This window comes from Coffea eugenioides, chromosome 6 (assembly GCF_003713205.1).
Source record: "Coffea eugenioides isolate CCC68of chromosome 6, Ceug_1.0, whole genome shotgun sequence".
NCBI lineage: Eukaryota > Viridiplantae > Streptophyta > Magnoliopsida > Gentianales > Rubiaceae > Coffea > Coffea eugenioides.
In genome coordinates this window covers 53,847,627-53,869,639 of record NC_040040.1, presented here as the reverse complement: position 1 = coordinate 53,869,639, position 22,013 = coordinate 53,847,627, and the positions used below count along the sequence as shown (strand labels likewise).

Genomic DNA, 22,013 nt, shown 5'->3' with positions numbered 1-22,013 from the left:
CCATTGAAGCTGCCGAACCATTTGAGCTTTATTCCAGAATTTTGTATGACATTTTCTTGAGTTTCCAGCTTGTTAGGATCATGGTGGTGGTATAGTTAATGGCTTGGTTTAGAGCTGTGATGTTGGGTTTTAAAAACATCTAAATCAAAGCTTTGATAAAAAATCTGAATTGGTAAGAAAGATGCAGCAAGTTTCATCTTTGTTTGCTGCAGAATGCTTCTCACGGCTTTGCATAAATTAATTGCAGAAATTTGCAGCAAAGAACCCTTCCCTATGGCCACTCTCTGTTTGGTTTTTTTTTGTGTTTTGCATGATTAGTTTTTGTGCATGATGATGGCCTTTAAGAAACAAATAAATGTTGAGTTTGAAGCTTTGTTTAAGATGTTTGGGTGGCTAATGAGAAGCATTGGCAGAAACATAGTAACCAGAAATGAAGAAGGCATGTTGCATTTTAGTTGCAGAAGTTTAAGTCATACGTAGCTGCATGTTTTGCATGAAAATATTTTCTGTAATTTGCACTTTGACCCCCCAAGTCTCCCCTTGTCCTGCTATGGCCCAATCAATTGAATGATTTCCTCAATTTGGCCCTTGGTAGCTTTTAATTTTCCAACTTCATTGCTTGTTTGTTTCAATTGACTACCATGCTTTGTTTCAATTGCACTTAATTCATGGTTTTAGGGGCTTTATGACCAAGTGAGCTTGTGTTTGCCTGTTTTCTTTAATTTTTCCAAATAAATTGGTGCCTTGACCATTTCTTTTATTTTGGAGGATAAATAAGTGATTTCACTTCATTGGGGCCCAATTGCAAGGGAGGTAACCTCTATCTCCTTGATTTTCATTTCTCCTATGTGATCCAACGTGCTAAGTGTAAATTGCATGTCTACGTTGCTTTCCTTGCCTTTCTTTAATCCCTTTCATTTATTTCATTTACTTTTGCTTTTGTTTAAGTTTTATGGGGTATGTGTACACCTCTTGGCTTGTAATAGATAGGGCTTGGCGAGCAATTTGGTCCATTTACCCCTTCCCCTTTATGTTTTTATGGGGTATGTGTACACCTCTTGGCTTGTAATAGATAGGGCTTGGCGAGCAATTTGGTCCATTTCCCCTTCCCCTTTTGTTTTAGTTAGCAAGTGTAATAGGTTCATTGCTTGTCTATGTGTTATGTGTTAAGTGCTTTACTAGGCTCTTGCATCTAGTCGAGCATGCTAATTGTTATGTGCTATGTGTTTATAGGTGTTTGGCATGTCTAATCGCTTTCCATAGCCATGAATGAATGTGATGGATGAATGTACGTCACCACACTAGTCCAATGCTAGTCGTGGCTCATTATTTCATTAGGAATTCATAGAAAGGGCTAGCCCAACGCTAGACCCAATAGGATTTTTCCTTTGTTTTTCATTAATGCATTATTTGCCTGCCCACTACATATCATGCATTTTTCCTTAGTTTTATCATCTGGCATGCTCCTCGATTCCCTTTTCCCCTCACTTTAGGCCTTGCATCTCATGCTAGTTAGGGTACATTTGCCTGAAGAGTCCCCTTAAATATGGGATATAGACGAGTGTGGCTTTTTCTAAAAGCCTTAGCACGCTTGTATCCTCTCTATAAAAGGGCAAATTGAGTCACGATTTAGGTCTCCCCGTACCCAATATGCATGAATTCCCTAGGCTCATGCATTCTCAATCCACTCTATCATCACACTTTCACTTTTGTCTCATTTGCACACATGCACCTTTTTATCACTTTCACTTGCACACGAACACTTTTTTATCTTCACTCGCACACGAGTACTTTCATCTTCATTTGCACACCGACACTTTCGCACTTTTCTTTAAATTGCATACATGCATTTTTGCCCACTTGCACTTGGAGTATATATATTTGCATTCAAAGACATTTGCACACCTCCACTTATATCGTATTTTTATCAATCTTCCCACTTCACAAACTCACATTTTCACATAGCATGCATTCCACTCATTTTTACGTCATTTAGGATCATGTGTGACCTCTCCGAAGGATCATTATTGGGCTTCACAATTAATGTGATTGGCATCACTCAACCTTTGAAGAGAAATTTCCCCCATGTCCCCCTAGGTCTAGGTTTTTGCATTCATATAGACATATCCAACACGCGATACATACCTGGGGTAGAAAAAATAGGAAAAATTGGTTTAAGTCACGCAACTAGCCTTGGCTAGGTCGAAGGGGTGCCTTGGATTTTTATCCTTGCCTTCCCCTTCGTCAAATGTGACCCCCGATCCCTCTTTTTGGTTACGTAGACCCAAAAGTTCTTTAAAAGGGTTTATTTACTTTTTTCATTCAAAAACAAAAAACCATTTTTTGGGTGACTTGGTACACCCTAACCCTATACCAAGTGGCGACTCCATTTTTGATACAAAAAACCTTTTTTGAACTTTATATGGCCAAACCGTCGCTTTATCAAGTCCCATGGCCTTTATTTTCATTTTGCACACGTTCACACCACACTACACACACCACACACACCATCAAAAAGTGGGGCGCGACAGAACCCTAACCTTTAATCCCTCAAAAACCTGATTTTAGGTGTTTTTCTTGGATTTTAATCGGTTAAAAAGGGTATATGAAGCTCAAAAGGTGTTGGGGTGATGATTTCTAGCAAGATTATGGAGTAAAAATGAAGATTTGTGAGTTGCTTAGAGGAGAAGAAGAAAAACGCGCCTGAAAAATTAAGAAGAGAGGAAAAAAAATGAAGCTGAAATCGCATTTCTGAAGGCTATATTCAGACACAGAAAACGCGACTAAAAACACGCCTTCAACTCGCGTTTTTAAAGTCGCGTTTCCTGCACAAATCTTGCAGGACTGAAAACGCGGTTACGTATGAAAACGCGACTTAAAGTGTTTAAGTCGCGTTTATCTGTGTCGCGTTTTCCAGTTTTGCTCAGGCGATAAAACGCGACGTCCTCCAAAACGCGACTTCAAGTCGTGTTTTAAAGGCGCGTTTTCTGTTCTGCAGGCGCAGAATTGAAAACGCGATTCTGAGAAACGCGACTTTTAGTCGCGTTTTCTGCTTCGATTTTTAGCAGAATTTCAACTTTTGAAAAATTACAAAAGGTACCCCAATGACTCAAAATGCATCATAGATCATTTGTTTGCCAATTTTAATGACTGGAACAAATGTAAACATTAAAAACATGCATTTTACCCCTTTATAATGAATCAAAAAAACACCTTTAACGTAAATCGAGGGTTGAGTTGTTTGATCAAAGTTCGCCTTTTTTGTACTCAATTGGTCATCCTTGCCTTCAATTGCCAACCCTACATTACAAAAACAACAATTAGCTAATAAACAAGAATGGAAAAGCTACACTACTCTATACTAAGCTAAACTAACACTAGGAAGATGAAAGAGCTACATTTCTGCAACTTCCAGCTTCTCCCGTATGTCTCTCTCTATTTTTTTGCTATGGACTCCAATCTTCTTTTTGCAATGAATTTGGCTATTTAATGATGAAAGGTGGTCAAGAAATGAGGATTACATCTCCCTTTTACAGCTGGGAATGTTTCTCACATGTATAGCATCCAATGTGAGTTGGTGGGGGTGAAATTGAGTTTTACGCGTACAGAGCAGCCTTTTCTGACCAGTGATCCGAGCTGCTACAGTACCTCGGATCCGTATGGATCCGAGCTCGGTTCCACTAACCCAGAAACAACCGAGGGTTCGGATGAATAGTGGATCCGAGTGTGGATCACTTGCTCTGTTTTTGGCCCAACTTCAACCAATCTTTTCTTGATGTTAGAGGCTGAACCAGCTCATGTCTAAAACACGAAAGTTGTAGCCTTTTGAGTTATCTTTCTAATGCATCAAGAATCACCTTATTTGGATCTGTGTAGGCTGAGATATGACTGAAATACCCTTGCCTGCTCATTGCCCTGTTCCAGTTTCGACCTGTAGAAATTTGCTATTGTAATTCGGCATTTTGACCTGGAAAACCTTCAAACTGGATTTAGATGTCTTCACCAAAGTTGTAGATCTATCTCTTATCTTCAAATGGGTTCAAGAATCATCCCAATCCGATCATTGTAACTCAAGTTATAGCCGAAATACGAAAATGTGTCAAAACTGTCAAAATACACAAAATCCAAGTAAAAAGTGATAAAAACCTCATTTAATCACTTAAAAGCATTTTTCACCAATTATAGCCAAAATGATTCATATTCTACCAATAATATAACTAAAGTGACTAAAAATAATATAAAATATCATACAATTATTACGTAAATTAGTCACTTATCAGGCATCACTAGGAACTCATAATGTCCACAGTGGGTCTGGAAAGCAGTCTTATGAGTATCCTTTGGCTTAACTCTAATCTGGTGGTAGCCTGAGGTGAGGTCCAAATTGGTTTTGTACTTTGATCCTGCTAATTCATTGATCAGCTCATCCACATTTGGTATGGGGTGCCTGTCCTTGATGGTCATCTCATTTAAACGCCTGTAGTCCACACAAAAATGCCACGTTCCTTCTTTCTTTTTGACTAATAAAACTGGTGAGGCAAAAGGACTATTGCTATTGCTAATGATCCCATGCTATAACATATCTGTGACCTGCTTTTCTATTTCACTTTTCTGGGAGTGAGGATACCTGTAAGGCTTCATTTTGAAAGCTTGGGAGTCAGGTTTTAAGGGAATCTCATGATCTATTTCTCTTGTGAGGGGTAACTCAGTAGGAGTCTGGAAGACATCATCAAATTCTGCAATGATCTGCTGCACCTCAGTAGGCAGAACCACTTCTTCAGACAACTTATTCTACTCCATTCTCAAAGCCAAACACATCTGTTTCTTGTACTCAATGAAACTTCTCAAGTCATTGCCCCTAATGAGATCCAAGTCACAATTTTCTGCCTGTCCCTTTAGCTGGACTACTTCCCCTTGATGGTGCAGGGAGATAGTCAGCTGATGGAAGTCAAATGTAATGGGGTTGAAATAAGTCATCCAATCTACTCCTAATATGATATCCCAGCCACTTAGGTCCATCACCTTGAGATCAAAACAAAACTTATGTTGGCCAATTTCCCATGAAGCCCTGGGACAGATGGCCTTGCTGGTAACACAGGCACCATTTCCTACAACCACAGAGAATGGCTCAACTAACTGATATGGTATATCAAATGCAATCACCTTCTCGCTGCTGATATAGCTGTCTGAACTCCCTGTATCAACTAAGATGAGCATATCCTCTCCATCCAACTTCCTATTAGGGTTATAGTCTTCCTCTTCAGGGCCTCTGATAATGCATGTAATGACATTTCCATGGTTTGTCCTGGATTTCCAATAGCCTCATCTTGTTCTCCTAATGCATCCTCAAACTCAGATTCCTCCTCTTCATCAGTAACCAAAAGGTTTAGGTGACCAGATTTACACTGATGACCCTGCCCAAATTTCTCTCCGCACTTGAAACACAGTCCATGAGTCCTCCTGTATTGCATCTCTTGGATTGAGATTCTCCTAGGCTCAGGACCTGGAGTAGGCATTGCCCTGCCTTTGAATGGCGTGTTCCTAAAGGTACTGGTAGAGGGAACTCTATAGTGAGGATTGTGGTTCTGGTGTGGGGAAGAACTCCTGGAAATACCAAATCTGTCTTCAGGCATAGTTTTCCCTCCTTCTTTGAATGTTCTTGTTTGTAGCCTTAATGCTTCTTCCTGGAGTGCAGCCAATTCAAAGGCCTCTGACAGAGTTGCAGGTTTAAGCATCTTTATCATAGTTTTGATTTCGTCCTTAAGTCCACTAATGAAGCTGGACACAAAATACTCCTCATCTAAATACTGATTCCTAATCATCATGTGTGTCTTAAGTTCCTCAAACCTCTCTTGGTACTCCTCTACCTTTCTAGACTGCCTCAATTTATTAAATTCCTCCACTACATCCTTACCACTTTTGCTATCAAATCTTTTAAACAGTAAGTCTTCAAATGTTCTCCAAGTCATCCCTGATTTTTCCAATTTAATTCCCTGAAACTAGTTGTCTGCCCTCCCTTCCAAATACACTTCCACTACTTCTATCTTTTGATCCTCAGGGATCTGGTAATTTAGGCAGTACTTATTGCATTTGCGGATCCACTCCCTAGAATTTTCACCAGAAAACATAGGCAAATCAATTCTGGTAGGATTTGGTATCAGAATCTTACCCGCGTCCTTCCTTACTGTCATGCTATTTTCAGATCCTATCTGTAGCCTTTGATTTAGTGGAGGTATTGGTAGTAGAGGTGCCTGATCCGTCCTCGGTCTGTCCTCTTTTGGAATCACTCTTTCTTTACTGATCATTGCTGTCATAAAGGTACTGAACTCCTGCCTCATTTTAGCTACCAAGCTTTCCATCCTTTTGTTGTTTTCTTCTAACTCAGTACGGAATTCACTTTGCATCTGTTGTTGTTGCGTCTGTGAAGCTTGTAGGCCTTCCATTACTTCTTGGAGTCGAACTTCTTGTCTCCTGATTTGTTCCTCAAGTGTCTTGAATCTGGTACTTTCTGCCATTGATTCTTGGTATCGTCCAAGGATTCAACCTGCTCTGATACCAATTGTCAGGCTACTGGCTCCATTGTTACCCTGATCTGGAGAATTGATCTAGAATTGGGGAAGAAAGTTGCAGAGAGTTGAAGAGGGGAAGAGAGAATGGGGAGCCAGGGAAAGTAGAGAGAGAAAGTGAGTAAGAAGAAAATGAATTCTGTTATTCTGTTATGATGCCTTCTTGCCCAATCACATATGTACAAATAGGATAGACAACCGACTCACTTAATTCTTTGTAACTAAATCTGTTAATGCCTTGCGCGACGTCGTTCCACTAATTCTCAACTCATACGACGCCGTTACACTTATTTCTATTACTATCAGACGTAATTTGTTCAATTGAATGAAACGTCATCGTTTTCTACAATTTGGGTGAATTATTGCTTCCCTGACAACGGCCATCACCTTTTGACTACCAGCCTGAACCATTATTATGGTACCAAGTTAAGAGTGATCACTAATCGGAGCCATTATTTTTAAGATCCAAAACTATCCCAAATCTAGAGTGAATAACCCATTTCATAATGGGCCTTTTATTTGTCTATAGCTTGACATGGACTCTACTTTCAACCCATATTAAAATCAAGGTTAAGTTGAAATCTTATTTAGTTTCAGATTCGGCCAAACGCCCTAATAGGCTCCCAATCAATCTGCCCTTACATGATGACACCAACAGTAATATATTAGAATAAAGGGAACATAATAAAAAGTTTTTTTTCATTCATTAGTCATTGGTCGAGAATCAACCACCTCTAGTCCAGCTTTTCACGTACATGCTGAACTACAGAATGAAAAAAGTCAATACATCCCTAGATTGACAAAAGGAAAACCAAAATAGAGTTAAGAAACAAAACATATTTTTTTAAGATGATATGCTCCGTACATGTAAGTTTTCTTTATGTATGATATGCTACAACTCTTTGTAGCAGAAAATTTAAAAATTTCGCAAGGATTCTTGGTCATGATACAAGAATAGATGTGCTTAGACTTGGAGCTTTGATAAAAAAAAAAGAAATTACAATTCATATCGCACTTTTTTTAACCGTTGAAATGCGTAGATAAAACATATTTTTGTCTTTGAGAAAATGAGTGTGCAGCGGCTATTATAGGAGATAAAATAGTTTAATGATAAAGGAAAATACAAGATAAGATATATGACCAGAAAACGTCCATTATAAAATGTAACACTTCTGTTAATTTCTTGTTAAAAGTTTTACCGGGTAAAAGGAGTACAAGAAAATTAGTAAAATTGTTCCTTGTGTGTGGTTATCCCACCTTGTGTGCTTCATTGTTAAGATAAAGTATTATTTCAAATAATTATTTAGAATAATTACTGTAGCACTTTTTGTGATGTGATGTATGTAAGATAAAAAATGATTGAGAATATAAAAAGGTTGATTGGGAAAATGTATTTATGATGCAAGCGAAAAATTTATTTGGAAAAATTTACTATCCAAACATAAGATAAAAAAGAAGGAAGAGAAGCAAATTGCCAGTTAAGTTTTCAAATTTCAATTCTGTTAATCTAGTCCTCAAATTTAGAAGGAAGCATTTTGTTCCATGTCCCGCTATGGATATATGCCATCCTTATGCATATACCTCAATAGGTATGCTGAGAGTAAATGTGTCAAAATGGGTGACTTATGTGGGTTTGAGTTAGTTAAAATAGGTAATACGTATAAATGAGTCAACCCATTTATACCCATTTAATTAGATAGGTATAAATGGGTAAGTCAAAAATTGAATTGGGTAATCCAATTCAACAGCCGCGTACTCTATGTAGTAAAATTACATATTATTTAATGATTGAACAATAAGAATATAAAAATTGAACTAAGTACTATAAAAGTTAACATAAAAACTTACTTAGAAAATCTTGAAACCCTAGCATTTTTTTGTGTGTAAATTTAAAATTTGATTTTGGAAAGGTAAGAAAAGAGGCTAAAACTTGTCATAAATTGATAATGCTGAAAAATGAACAAGTTAATAAACTAAGATAAAATAAAATGATAAGATAAAACCAACAAATAATAATAATAATAATAATGAAACAAAAGTAGTTAACATTATAATAAAATGAAAAATCTGAAAAAACAAGGTGGGGAAAGAGAGGAGGTTTGATGGGTTACAATTCTAAATGGGTTATTGGGTTTGATAGATTACCCAATAATACCCATTTAAATAAATGGGTATTATTGGGCAATGACGGAACCAAGGGGGAGCTGAGCCTAAGTTGTGAAAATTTTAATTCATAATATGTAAATATATGTATAAAACAAAGTTGGCCCCCCTAATTTTTTACAATTTTAGTTTATATTATGAGACTTTATATATATATATATATATATTTGTGTGTATATGAATTAGCCACCTTTGATTTAATTTTTTCTTCAAAAAAGTTATTTATTTTTTATTGTACTAATTATTTAACATTCAAAAAATTAAACATATAATTTGATGATCCATAGTAAATTGACCCAATTTGATGTATTATAATAAAAGACTCAATTCATAATTATCAATGGACTAAAACAAAAACAATTACTTTATTGGTCCATATACAAATATACAACTTAGCCTAATTGATAAAAATAAAAAATTAGTGATCTATCCTCCTGTTGACCCATACACAAATATACAAATAATTATTTGAAGGCCTGGTGAAGACAAGAAATTGAGTGATATATTTTGTTGTTGACAAATTGATTATATTTGTTCTCACTTTTCCTATATCAACTGCAACTATAGAACATGCATTTTCAATTATGAATATAATCAAAACAAAGCTCTAAAACAAGATAAAAGATAATTTCTTGGATGATTGTCTAACAATGAACATAAAAAAAAGGAAGTTGTTCAAAAATTTAGTACTGATTCAATTATAGGTGAATTTAGTTCTATGAAAGAACGTAAAACTCAATTTACTTTTAAGAAAAGAGGTTGAAATTTCAAGGTATGCTAACATAACTTTTATTTTTAATTAATTGAAAATAGTTATATTATATTGTATAGTTATATTTTTGTTTTTGCACAAGTGGCATATTGGAGCATCTTCTCATAATGTAAAATTTGGGTAGTTTGTGATGTTATAAGATATTTAATCAAAGGTTATTTCTTGTCCTAATTTTTGTTATGACTATGCTGCATATTTATGAAATAGACATACCCTTATAATTAAAATTAAAATTTGATATTTTAAGATGTCATATATTTAAATAAATGAAAATTATTTTGAACATAACATATTAAGATAATTTTGTTCAGAAAGATTTTGGCCTCCCTCCCAAGGAAAATATCTTGGCTCCATTCTATAGTTTATAGAATGGACATTTTCAATTATGAATATAATCAAAACAAAGTTCCAAAACAAGATAAAAGATTATTTCTTGGATGATTGTCTAACAATGTACATAAAAAAAGGAAGTTGTTCAAAAATTTAGCACTGATTCAATTATAGGTGAATTTAGTTCTATGAAAGAACGTAAAACTCAATTTACTTTTAATAAAAGAGGTTGAAATTTCAAGGTATGTTAACATAACTTTTATCTTTTTTTAATTGAACATAGTTATATTTATATTGTATAGTTATATTTTTGTTTTTGCACAAGTGACATATTGGAGCATATTCTCATAATGTGCAACTTAGATGGTTTGTGAAGTTATAAGATATTTAATAAAATGTTATTTCTTGTCTTAATTTTAGTTATGACTATGCTACATATTTATGAAATAGACATACCTTTATAATTAAAGTTAATATTTGATATTTTAAGATATCATATTTTTAAATAAATAAAAATTATTTTAAACATAACATATTAATATAATTTTGTTCGAAAAAATTTTGGCCCCCCTAAGGAAAAAATCCTGGCTCCGTTACTGTTTACACACTTGATAAAATTGTGAACTGTGTCAGAGGTAAACAAAGTCTTTCACATTTTTACATAGCCAACTGAACTATTTTTTCTTTATAATTAACTCACAGAATTCCTGAAACAAATAACATTACATTACACCCCATTCCGTCTACTTTTTCATCAGTTCAAAGGGATGGAAGTCATGATAACATATGTAACGTAGCAATGCATCAGGGACAATGACAACATTTTAGTTACATCAATTATTGCTCAAATCAATTATGTGGGTTAAGTGAGATTTTGAAATAGTTTGGAGATCTTTGGAACAATTTACTGGCATAAAATTTTGAAATTTATTTTTTATTTAAAATGTTCTGCACAGCCCAATTCCACAATGAAAAATATAAAAATATTTCAATCATGACTATTCTTTTAAGCATGCGGGCCATAACAAACAATCAGAGTAGGGTACACTCAAATTGGTATCGTTCTTTGCTTATTTTTTTTCTTCTAAGAATTGTCTTGGTATGCAATTGGAGAAGAACATAGTACTAAGTTAAATTGACAATTATTATAATTTACTATAAATAATCATTATTATATGAATAAGAGAAGATTAGATGTGCAATTTCTTGGTAACAATTTCACAAGGGGAAAAAAAATTTGAAGCCCGAAAATGTTAGACACTGATAAATAGAAAGACAAATATTAAAGTAGATGAAGTCCTTTCATGATGAAATTGGTTGTACATAAAATTTTAAATTAAAAAAGGGAATTTTAAATTCAGGGTAAAGTACGCGAGAGGTTAACAAACTATTTCAAAATGTTACATAACCCAATGAATTCATTTAAGGAAGAGGAATATAGCAAAATATCAAAATTGTTCCTGCTAAGTTGGTGTGTTTCGCGAATTTAACTAAGGCTCCCTTTTGTCCTATGAATAGATGATCAATTTCACAAGTTTAGCGGGTTAATTGGAATGAAGAAAATAATTCAGCGGATCAAGTGATGCTTTGAAATAGTTTAGTAAGACTCTGTAACCACAAAATATTTTTAAACCAATTGGGCTATCTAGCATTAATGCCTCCATCACCATTACGCTTAACAGCATTTAATAATAATCAGTAAGCCAAATATTCTATCAAAAAAATTAGTAAGCCAAATAACTTAACAAATTACCTCGAGCATCAAGAGAGACATATAAAAATAATTTATTAAAATTTGAACCGACATCTCTCCTGGTGTAAAGGGTTTGCGAATAAAAAAAATGACATGCAAAAATAATTACTTGTACATGAAAGGCCCATTTTTTGCAACTATAAAATACTTGTGATTACAGAATACTATTGCAAGTTTTCTCTTTCTTTCTTTTTTCTTTTTTCACTTTTGGATTTATCGATAACATCAAATACTCCCACTCTTACTCTTGGTGATCTGAATTCTGGCATGATATATACGACTCGTATGTAAATAGTTTTCTCTTTTATATTCTTATTGTTCAATTATTAAATATGTAATTTTGAGACATAGAATACAGATGAAAAAAAAAATTGGTAATTAGGTTTATTAAACATTATAATTAAATATTTAAAACTAATAATATGTGCAAAGGGTGGTATAAATTGATAACTTAGTTTGCAAAAATGAATTCAAATGAATTTACAAAAAGTTAAAATAAATGGATTTTAAATGGTTAATTGGGTAATCCAATTTATTTTTGACTTACCCATTTATATCCATCTAATTAAATGGGTAAAAATAGGTTGGTTCACTTATACTCATTACCTATTTTAACTAATCCAAATCCATTCTTTTTTTTTTTCAACAAATGATAATAGCTTTATAAATATTAACACTTGATACTACAAGGATTACTTACAAAAGGGGCAAAAGCCATTTCATCTAATTTATTTGCCTCTATCAACCAACTTGGGAAGTGACTTTCCCAATCTATGTCATTAACTAGCTTTGATGCAATATGAGCTAGCCTATGACTTGCTGTATTAACCGTTCATGGCACCCAAGAAATTGTGCAATAGTCAAAATCTAATGTTAGATCCTCAATGTCTTCCAAGATGGTTGCTAGTATTCCATCTTGTACATTGTTGCCTTTGATATCCAAATCCATTCAAATCACCCATTTTGATACCTTTATATACTTTTACTAGGGGGGAGTGCCCGCGCACCGCGCGGGTGTTTGGTGCCTGTGGGGAAGGAGGTTTTTTTGTTGAACAAACAATAGTACATTGTGAAAAGAAATAAAACTTAGTATGAAAAGGTAAACGATATAATCAATCAATTCGCATAGCGTTACAATAAAATTGTTCAAATTGAAGGTCGTTGATAATGCAGAAAGGCAGAACAACACAGATCGCTAACCTTATTCCAAAATCTCCACCGAAAGCTCTTACTTGCTATTGCTCCAAACCTAAAAGATTATAACCAACCCAAACCAATTGGAGTTAGTCAACGCGATAAGAGTCGCTAATTGTAGGTACTAAGAATACACCGACAAAATTATGGGAGGAATTGAAAAATTGGGAGGGGTGAAATCTAACCTCACTACAAGAAATTTGGCCTTTTGTGACAATATTCTCTGTGACAACATAGAAACTTATCACAATTGAAGACTTTAGTGACGACACTAAAAGTCGTCATGCTTGATCGTGGGTTCATCCGTCAACAGTGACAACAAGGGATAAGTCGTCACAGTATGGATGGCACGCAACTATACAGTCTGGCGGGAGATCACCATTGTGACGACTGGAAAAGACGTTGTCACTGTAGGACCAATTTCAGTGACAACTTTTTAATATCGTCACAGTATGGTGATACGTTCTAAATTAGTGACAACAAGTAGTCGTCACTGTACAAAGCGTTTATTCTCATCCCACTTTCACTAATTCTACTATGTCACCCTAATATTTTCAATATGGCCCATATGTTGTAAATAAATTTTATTAATTCTATTATGGCACCCTAACTTTTGCTTTTTGACCCCATATACCACCTTAATTTTTTCAATATGGCCCATGTGTTATAAATAAATTTTATTAATTCTACTATGACACCCTAAATTTTACATTTTAGCCCCATATACCACATTAATTTTTTGCTATGGCCCATGTGTTGTAAATAAATTTAATTAATTATGTTATTTCACTGAACTTTTATATTTTAGGCCCATATTTGGTAAACTAATCTCATTAACTCTACCATGACACTAATGTCTTTTGCAATTTAGCCTCGTATGCGATAAAGAAAGGTTGTATTAATTCTATTATGGCACCCTATGCTTTTACACATTAGGTTATGTTCATCATTAGCAAAATGAGGAAGGTATTGTAAAAAAAGATGTTTACCTATTTTTTAATTATTCCAAACTTAACTAATAGCTAGTTATAAATTTAAAAAATATTATGAATTCATTATTTAGTTCTCTTGACAATATATAGGATATTACTGATTAACATAATGTGAAAATAATAAGCGGAGAGAATAATAAAATTTAATATGAAATTAAGTAGAAATCTTGACAATTGCATGACTGGAGTTTGTTATGTATTACAATTTACAATAATCAAATTGGATCTATGGTTAATGAATCAGTACTTGTATCAAATAGATTTAGTGTTTCATATATGTATTAGTAAACCATTTTGGTTATTTGATCAACTAAACAGATTGCTTGGTCTTGTCAGACCACACTTCGTGCATAATTGATAACATTATTAAATTGATAACAAAAATATTTGCCTTTAAAGATCTTTTTTTGAATCATAAACATATTTGTAATAAGCCTTTTAGTTTTTGAACATTATTTTTGGTAGAGATCCTAATGTCGAGATGCTTTGATTCAAGTTTTCGACCTTTGCTGAGCTGCTCGGTAAAAATAAAATTTCAAAATTTAGTAAAAAACCTATGTTAATAAAAAAAAGAAAAAAATTCAATAAACATTATTTTGAACATTAATAAAATTTTTAAGAAAATCCTATTTAATAAAATTTTTAGTTTTTGAACATTATTTTGTCATAGAGATCCAAAAAAAATCCTATGTTAGTAAAAAAAATCCAAAAATATTAAAATTTCATATTCTAAAGTTTTAATATTACAAATAAAGTTTTAATACAACTTGTGAGTTAAAAAAGTTCAAAATAATAAACAATCTTAATTACACATAGATGGGAAAAAAAAAGAGATATTAGAGAAGGCGTTATTTTTATAAAGAAAGGTTCAAATAGTTTGTACAAAAAAGAATGAAAGCGTTACTTTTTGTGCTAAGTTAAAATGGAAGCGGGAAGCTGAAAATTCAAGGTGTAGAGGCGGGTGAACAAAATGAGATAGAAACGACGTCGTTTTGGCAAGAGTTAAACTAAAACACTCACAACACTTATCATTTCTTCTTTCTCGTTGAAAATTTTCGGACCGCATTTTCTTTCTCTCTCGTTGAAAGTTTCGGACATTATCATCTTCTCCATTTCTTCTTATGCTTTACTGTCATCTTGCTGAAATTATCCACAAAATCACTTTAAATCATAGTTATAAAACCCGGCCCGGTCCGGCGGTCGAACCGGTCAACCCGGTGTACCCGCCAGTAGACCGGGCCGGGTTTCTAATTAGATCGGTTAAGCACTGGAACCGTTGACTAGTCAACGACCCAGTGGTTCAACCGGATTAAACCGGAAACCCGGCCGGTTTTGTGAAGAAACCGGTTTTGAGGAAAAAATTTTACAAAGTTGTTGGCTGGATTCGAACCTCTGACCTTAGGTAAAGTTTATGACAAGCTCCCCACCAGACTACTTCGCTACATGTTAATTAGTTATCATTCTTACGCTATATGAACGTTTTATCAATTTTATCTTTATTCTTTTTTTATTTCTCCAAAACAAATTTATTTGGAATCTTTTAATACAAACTTATGACCACCAAATTCTATAAATTATAAAATAGATTTCAAAAATAACATATTACATAATTTATTTTAAAGACAAATATTGTTTTTAATAATTTTTTGCACTTAAAATTTGTAAGTAACCTAGATAATTACACTAAACATAGATAAAATTTTACACTTAAAATTTGATGGATCACTAATTAAATTTATGTTTTGATGATTCTTATATAAATTAATTATTCTATAGCAAATTAAATCAAATGAGCATTTGTTATGACATTATTTATTAAAATTTATATCATATATCCTATATAAAAAATTATAAGATATAATATTTAAATATATTTAGTGACCCACTGGTTCAACCACTCACCCACCGGTTGAACCAGTAACCCGTTGACCCACCTCCTTCGCCGGTCTCCTTTCCGGGCCGGGTTTAATAACTATGCTTTAAATCACCTTTTTCATCCCTAATTTGAGCTACCCAAAGGATTTGGGCAACTTTAGTGACCTCGCAAATAGCAAAAATCCCTAGATTGGTGCTGCACTTGCTTGCTGGCAAGAACACAGAAAATTGGCCGTGAATTTTGGGGGAAAGCCAGAGTTCGAAGACTGAATCTTAAGGAAAACAAGAGCTAAGGGAGTGAAGGCATAATTTCTAATTTCGATATTTTTTTGTCAAATGTAGGTCGGATAGACTGAATCTTGAGTTTATGGGTCAAATTTTCCTCTTAAATCTTGAGTATTGGTTCAACTTCGCCGACTCAGGTTTTCCTTCTTTTTTTGGTCATAACTTTTTCGTTCAAATTAATTCAGTTGCTGTTCTTCCCTTCCAATTAATCGTTAACTATGTTCTTTCTTTCTTTCTTTCTTTTTTTTTTCTTTTCTTTCTTTCTTATAGATTTATTTACTTAGCATTCTACTTTTCCTTTTGTGCAGACGGCGATAGCCGCTTGACTGGCAATGATGCTATGAAAATTTTCGCCATGTCCAATTTGTCTAGGCCTGAACTCAAGCAGGTATATTCTGTTATGTGTCTGGATGGGGAATTATTGTACGCACATAGTAGGTAGGTGATGTGGATGAATAATTTAATATCGATTATGGAAAGGACCTTCTCTCTCTCTCTCGGAGGAAAAATGTTAAATGTGCGATTGGTCTACTGCTTAAGAAATATTATTAGTATAGTCGATTTGGAGTTTTTTTTAATTGTTTTGGTTATTGGTTTAGTAAGTGAGTCGAAGTGCTAGATTTATGAAATCTGATGTACCTGTATCTGCGTTTTAATTTTATGCACTCCAAAGTGGAAATTGTCAATGTCAAAGGCAGTTTTGATATATTCATCTACCAGCGGAAAACTCTAATTGCCGTTAGGAGATGAAATTGAATTACTAAGACATTGAAGGATTTTACCTTCGAAATTTTTGTTATCTCTCTTTTGCTGTTTACCTTTATTGCATTGATCATCGTCCTTACCAGGGTTTTAGAGCCATAGCGAGCCATATTTCTTTTCAATTGCTGGACTTATGGATTATCCGTTCTCTAGTTTGTTTGACCATTGTGATTGCTACCACAGTTGGTAATTTGCTCTTGAAACATGTTTGTTAGCGTATTTGAAGTGGCAGAGGAGTTTGAATTGAACTCCAGATATGTTGAATCCACAATTTCTTATGGTAAGTGACCTATTATTTTATGTCTTTATTTTTACCCTTGGCATCAATCTCCAGCTTTTTAGTTGTTTCTATGGTTTTGGTTTGGGCTGTATTATCGGTTTTTATGTCTGGTTGTAGTATTGTCCAAATCTGTTTTGATTTATATTGAATTAGTAATGTCTTTAAGATAAATATGCCTCTTTAACGCTGTTATTCTACTCATCCTTGTACTAATGTCTTTGTAATTTCAAATATAAGTTGTCTTGGGAACATTGTTGGCTGCTTTGGTCCCTGTTCTGGGCTTTAATCCGGTCATGGCATCCGAGCATTTTGCTTCATTTTTGGTTAGTTCCAACTGGCTGGTTTTTCTGCCATTCTTGCTTTCTCATTCGCTATTACTGTAGTCAGGGATTCGCTTTTACTTTTTTTATGCTTCTCAATCTTTTTAAATTTATGCCTTATGTTGCTCTTAATCTCTAATTTTACTTTTCCATTCTTGGGCATGTACAGGTGTTTATTATTATTCATGTTGTAGCTCTTGTTTACTATATTAAAGGGATTCTGTCACTAAGAATGTTAAAAGTGGCTGTTACGCTTGTGTTTTCAGTTGGCCTGTAAGTGCCTTTACTTGTAGTTTGTAAAGAAATTTGCTTGCTGTTATATTGTGTAAGTAGTAGCTAAGAGTTTCATAAAAATTTTTTGGTTGACTTAATTACTTGTCATTCAAATTTCAGGGTAATTTGCTGTGCCATGGTGACTGTACTTATAGCATTAGTAGCCTCCAGCCCAACTAAGGGTTGGAGTGGGCGTAGTCTAAGTCTGCTTGATCCGTGAGTCTCTTCTGTCTGTCGAATTCTAGTTGCGAGTTCATGATTTGCTTGGAATCTATCTAAGTAGTTTCAAGGCAAAAGAAGTAACCAAACTTGAAATTTGATGCTTTAACTTTATACATATAGTTCTCTCTAGTGGAGTGGCTACTCATATCCAATCTATCTTGTTTGCAATTGCAGGCATGCTTTTTGCCACTTTCTGATGCAAGCTCCTTTAGCATCCTTTACATAGTTACATTAGTATATTTTTCAGGTGTCATGGTGAGATTAATTTGAAATATGTAAGCTTAATACTATTCTCTCTTGGCTTCCACTATGTTGAGCAACGTTCTCTTTTGCTGTTACAGGTGCCACTAATGCTTGTACTTGGTCCAGCAGTATGCAAAATGCCTGGAATTTCTCTTTCAGGAGCTTTTGATGTTCTTACTCATTCGCTCAAATTTCAGTTGCCTAGTACATCAGAAATTTTTACATCTGATTAGAGAAGGTCTTTGGTTTTACCTGTTGAAGCATCTGTCATTGCTATATTTTTACTAGTTTTGTTGGTTGCGTTCTATGTGGTATGTATGCTTAATTTGGTCTAGTAAAAGAGGAATTCTTTTATCTTTTTATTTGTTACTAGTTTGCTGCTCATGACTGAGAAAAACCCAATTGTAGCCGTCATGAATGTGGTAGCATTTTTTCCCATAATAAAAAGGTCTTGTCAATGTAATATTTAGACCTTTCTTTTAGTCGTGCCATTCTGAATTACACATTTTTTGCAAATTTAACTCCAAATACTGTAATATAACCTGTGAGTGCTTTCTGAAAAGTTCGCAAAAAGATTGAGATGAAAGCAACACTTAAAAGTTTGGTTGTAGTTTTTGGTCCTTATGCTGGATTTCCATGTTGTTCTTTGGCTTCCTGGTTGAGCTCTTCACTGTTTACAGATGATTTTTCATGTAGGTTCATTGTGTCTGGGCAGCAGCAGAAGCATGTTCAATACCCTTCATAGTGCTAACAAGTCAATCTCATGATGGCCTTCGCATTTTTTATGACTTCAAAGAGGCCTATGCATGGTTGAGCCATAACACAGATGTAGATCATAAAGTGAGTTGTCATTCTTTCCACAATATATATCTTTGCAAATTTTAGTAATTTTTGTTGCACCTAGTGTATAGAATCCACACAAACCAAAGCCATGAATAGAAATTCAAATGGAAATATGAACCAGTGCCACAAGGCAAGCTAGATGAAGTTAGCTATTGGAAGAAAGAGAAGACCTTCTGTACATAAGGCTGAAATCTGCAATTGGCAATGTTGTTATATTGCATCTCTGTTTTCCTCTTGAAGTATAAGCCTTTGAATAAGGAAGGGTTTTGATGTATGCTTGGTGAATTGAAACTAGTATCTTAGTGAGACCTTAAGCACTTGAGGATGATTTATTGGAAAAACAATTGGTCAAGTTAAATGGAGTTCCTGGAAATAGTTGATAGTATTGGATTCTTTTCTACAAAACAGAGTGTTAGCTTGTATTGAGTGCACTAACAAAGCACATGCGCATTCTTATTATTCAGGTTATTATTGAGTGCACTAACATAGCTTGACTGATTTTTTTTTACTTAAGTTCACAGTAGTTGGATATGCTGAAACTCTAAAGAAAAGTTTATTTTCAATGCAGTCTAACTTCATATTTTGATCGTGAGAAGACTGATGCTCGTGCTGCAAGAGATGCTCAAAATCTGACCACAGCTGTGTAGTCTATGCTTTAGTGGCAAAATCTAGTATTCTATCTTTTGGGAAGGATATGTATTGGCCATTAGAACTTACAACTGATTATGTGGGATTACTATATTCCCAACATTTGTGGTTCACTTCTGTTTTGACTAATTTGGAGATGTGTTATGGCCAAATATATGAATTTGTGGCATATATTCTATGTTGGTTTTGCCTTTTGTCATATTGAATTTTTGTTATATTTGTTGAAAATGGCATGGCAATACTATATTTGTATCGGTTAATTTCAACTCCTTTAGAAAAAATTCAGTGACAACCTCCCCAAAAGATGTCACTCTTAGCCAAATTTAATTTTTTTGGCTATAACTATCAGAACGAGAGCCATGGCAATGTTATATTTGGAATGAACAATTGCAGCTGTTGGAGACAAATTTGTAAGTGACGACCATTCTTGTCACAGAATACTAGGAGTGAGAGTGACAAGTTCAAGTCGTCACTGTGCAGGTCCACATTTGTGACGACTTTTGCTATCTTTTATGACAAAAAAATTTTTGCAACAGTGACAAGAAATGTCGTCACAGAAAACTATTCATTAGTGACGACTTATTCTTCGTCATTAAATATTAATATTTAGTGACGACTTTATATAGGTTGTCACAGGTACCTATTTGTGACATAGAATTAGTGACAACGATGTGACAATGGGAAAAGTCGTCACTATATTCATATAATGACGACTTTTGGATTTTTAGTGATGACTTTGTATTGTCACAAAAGGCCAAATTTCTTGTAGTGCCTCACGCTGAACCACCAGGCGTAGCTGGGACTGAAGAGCATTCTGAGCTGATTAGTATGAAGCCAGGTAGAATTATCCCAATCCTAAAATGCGAACAGGGAGAAACTGATAATCAACTGTTTAGGCATTAACATTAGGGGTGGCAATTTCCGACACGACCTGAAAACATGACACGAACCTAACACAAAATTAATGGATTTGGGTTGAGGTTTCGCAGGTTCGGATCAGAATCGGGTCGAATCCGATGGATCCGAAAAGAAAACGGGTCGAATTCGGGTCAACCCGTCCTGATATGACCCGATAACCAGTTTATGAATTAAAAATAATTTAATAAACATAAAAATTATTTTATCTAACTAAACTAAGTTATTCTTTTTTTCCAAAGGCATTAATCACTTAGTCCTAAATGAATTTATTTAACTTGTGTGAAGTTGAAATTATTATATTTGGACAAATAATGTATTATATTATTTTTTACTTTTATACTGTTTTAATTTATTTTATATTTGGTTTGGGATTATTTATTTAAATTTTTATTACTTGATTATGTAATTAGTCCTGTACAAAATTGGTTTTATTAGAAATTACAGTGATAAATTATTAAATTAAAATTAAGTTTCGGGTCGACTCGCCAACCCGTCATTCCGAAATTTTCGGATTCGTGTCAGGTATTCTAACCCGTTTCGGGTTGGCGGGTCAGGTTACCCGAGTCTCAACCCGACCCACCAACCCGAAACGGACCCGATTGCCACCCCTAATTAACATACCAACGGTTGGGCAATTGAATTGGATGTAATTAATGACGCAATAATAGGTAATTTCAGAGTTGAGCTCGGATGGAAGAGAAAACGATGAGGTAAATCGTTATAGACAAAAGCAAAAAGGGAAAACTTAACTCTGAAACTGAAAGTGGATAAACTGACCAACGTTTGTGGCTCATAAATGCAGATTATAAATGATAGAGAAATAGGTTCCTGCCATTGATAGAGAAATCGTTGGCTCATTTCCTAAATCCGATTGCCATTCAAACGCTTCAGACAAAGCAACATCTCAAACGATTATCTGCGGCTGAAAAGGGGAATTATTGGTAGTTAAGGGATATTCCGGCAATTACACCAACACACAAACATATATGGGCTGTACAAAATGCAAAAACGGTTGCACACTAATTAAACATTCCATCAATACCCAGATGACTCATCAATGACAACTTTAAATGTATTAAAATGGGGTCATTTCAGTAAACATACCCAAATACATGCTTCCTTAACTTGTACCTAAAACTTTTAAACTAATACACAATATTTCACATTCCCAGAAAACCCCCACCTATGCGGTTGAAATTTAATCTATTCTTTGACCAAAACTCAATCTTATATAGTATAAGAATATACGAGTAAAGTGAAAACAAGATATGGATTCACATTGTGTTGTAACCATGTTAGATTGAAATTAATAGCAATAACATCCATAGATTAATGATCTTTATCCTTGCTTTTGGTTACTCAAATTCTCCACTTGTCTACTAGCTAGTCATCAATTATTTTGCGCTGTAACCACCAAGTATTTTTAAATCTATTGGGCCAGCTAATATTAATGCCTCCATCACCATTGCGATTAAGAATGTTTAATTAATCAGCAGGCTAAATAACTCAACTTTAATGATTGTAGGTTAACTTTAATGATTGCGCTTAAGAATATTTAATCAGCCGGCTAAATA

At 34.2% G+C, this 22,013-nt stretch overlaps 1 protein-coding gene across 12 annotated transcripts; it reads left to right on the top strand.

Annotated features, from left to right (window-relative positions):
• Window positions 1-15,993: 15,993 nt before the first annotated feature.
• On the top strand, window positions 15,994-19,699 carry LOC113772863 (dolichyl-diphosphooligosaccharide--protein glycosyltransferase subunit STT3A-like). Of its 12 annotated transcripts, XR_003468715.1 has the most exons (9): window positions 15,994-16,067; window positions 16,239-16,318; window positions 16,908-16,972; window positions 17,210-17,565; window positions 17,686-17,781; window positions 17,962-18,042; window positions 18,129-18,268; window positions 18,727-18,870; window positions 19,442-19,699. XR_003468715.1 is itself a non-coding variant. In XM_027317353.1 (6 exons), the coding sequence occupies exons 1-4, from the start codon at window positions 16,013-16,015 to the stop codon at window positions 18,261-18,263; spliced, it is 351 nt and encodes a 116-aa protein (XP_027173154.1). In that variant the 5' UTR covers window positions 16,000-16,012; the 3' UTR covers window positions 18,264-18,268; window positions 18,727-18,870; window positions 19,442-19,699. The 12 variants fall into 12 exon arrangements, 1 of the variants encoding a protein (XP_027173154.1); XR_003468717.1 differs by lacking the exon at window positions 16,908-16,972; XR_003468714.1 differs by having other exon boundaries at window positions 16,908-17,565.
• The last annotated feature ends 2,314 nt before the right edge of the window (window positions 19,700-22,013 follow it).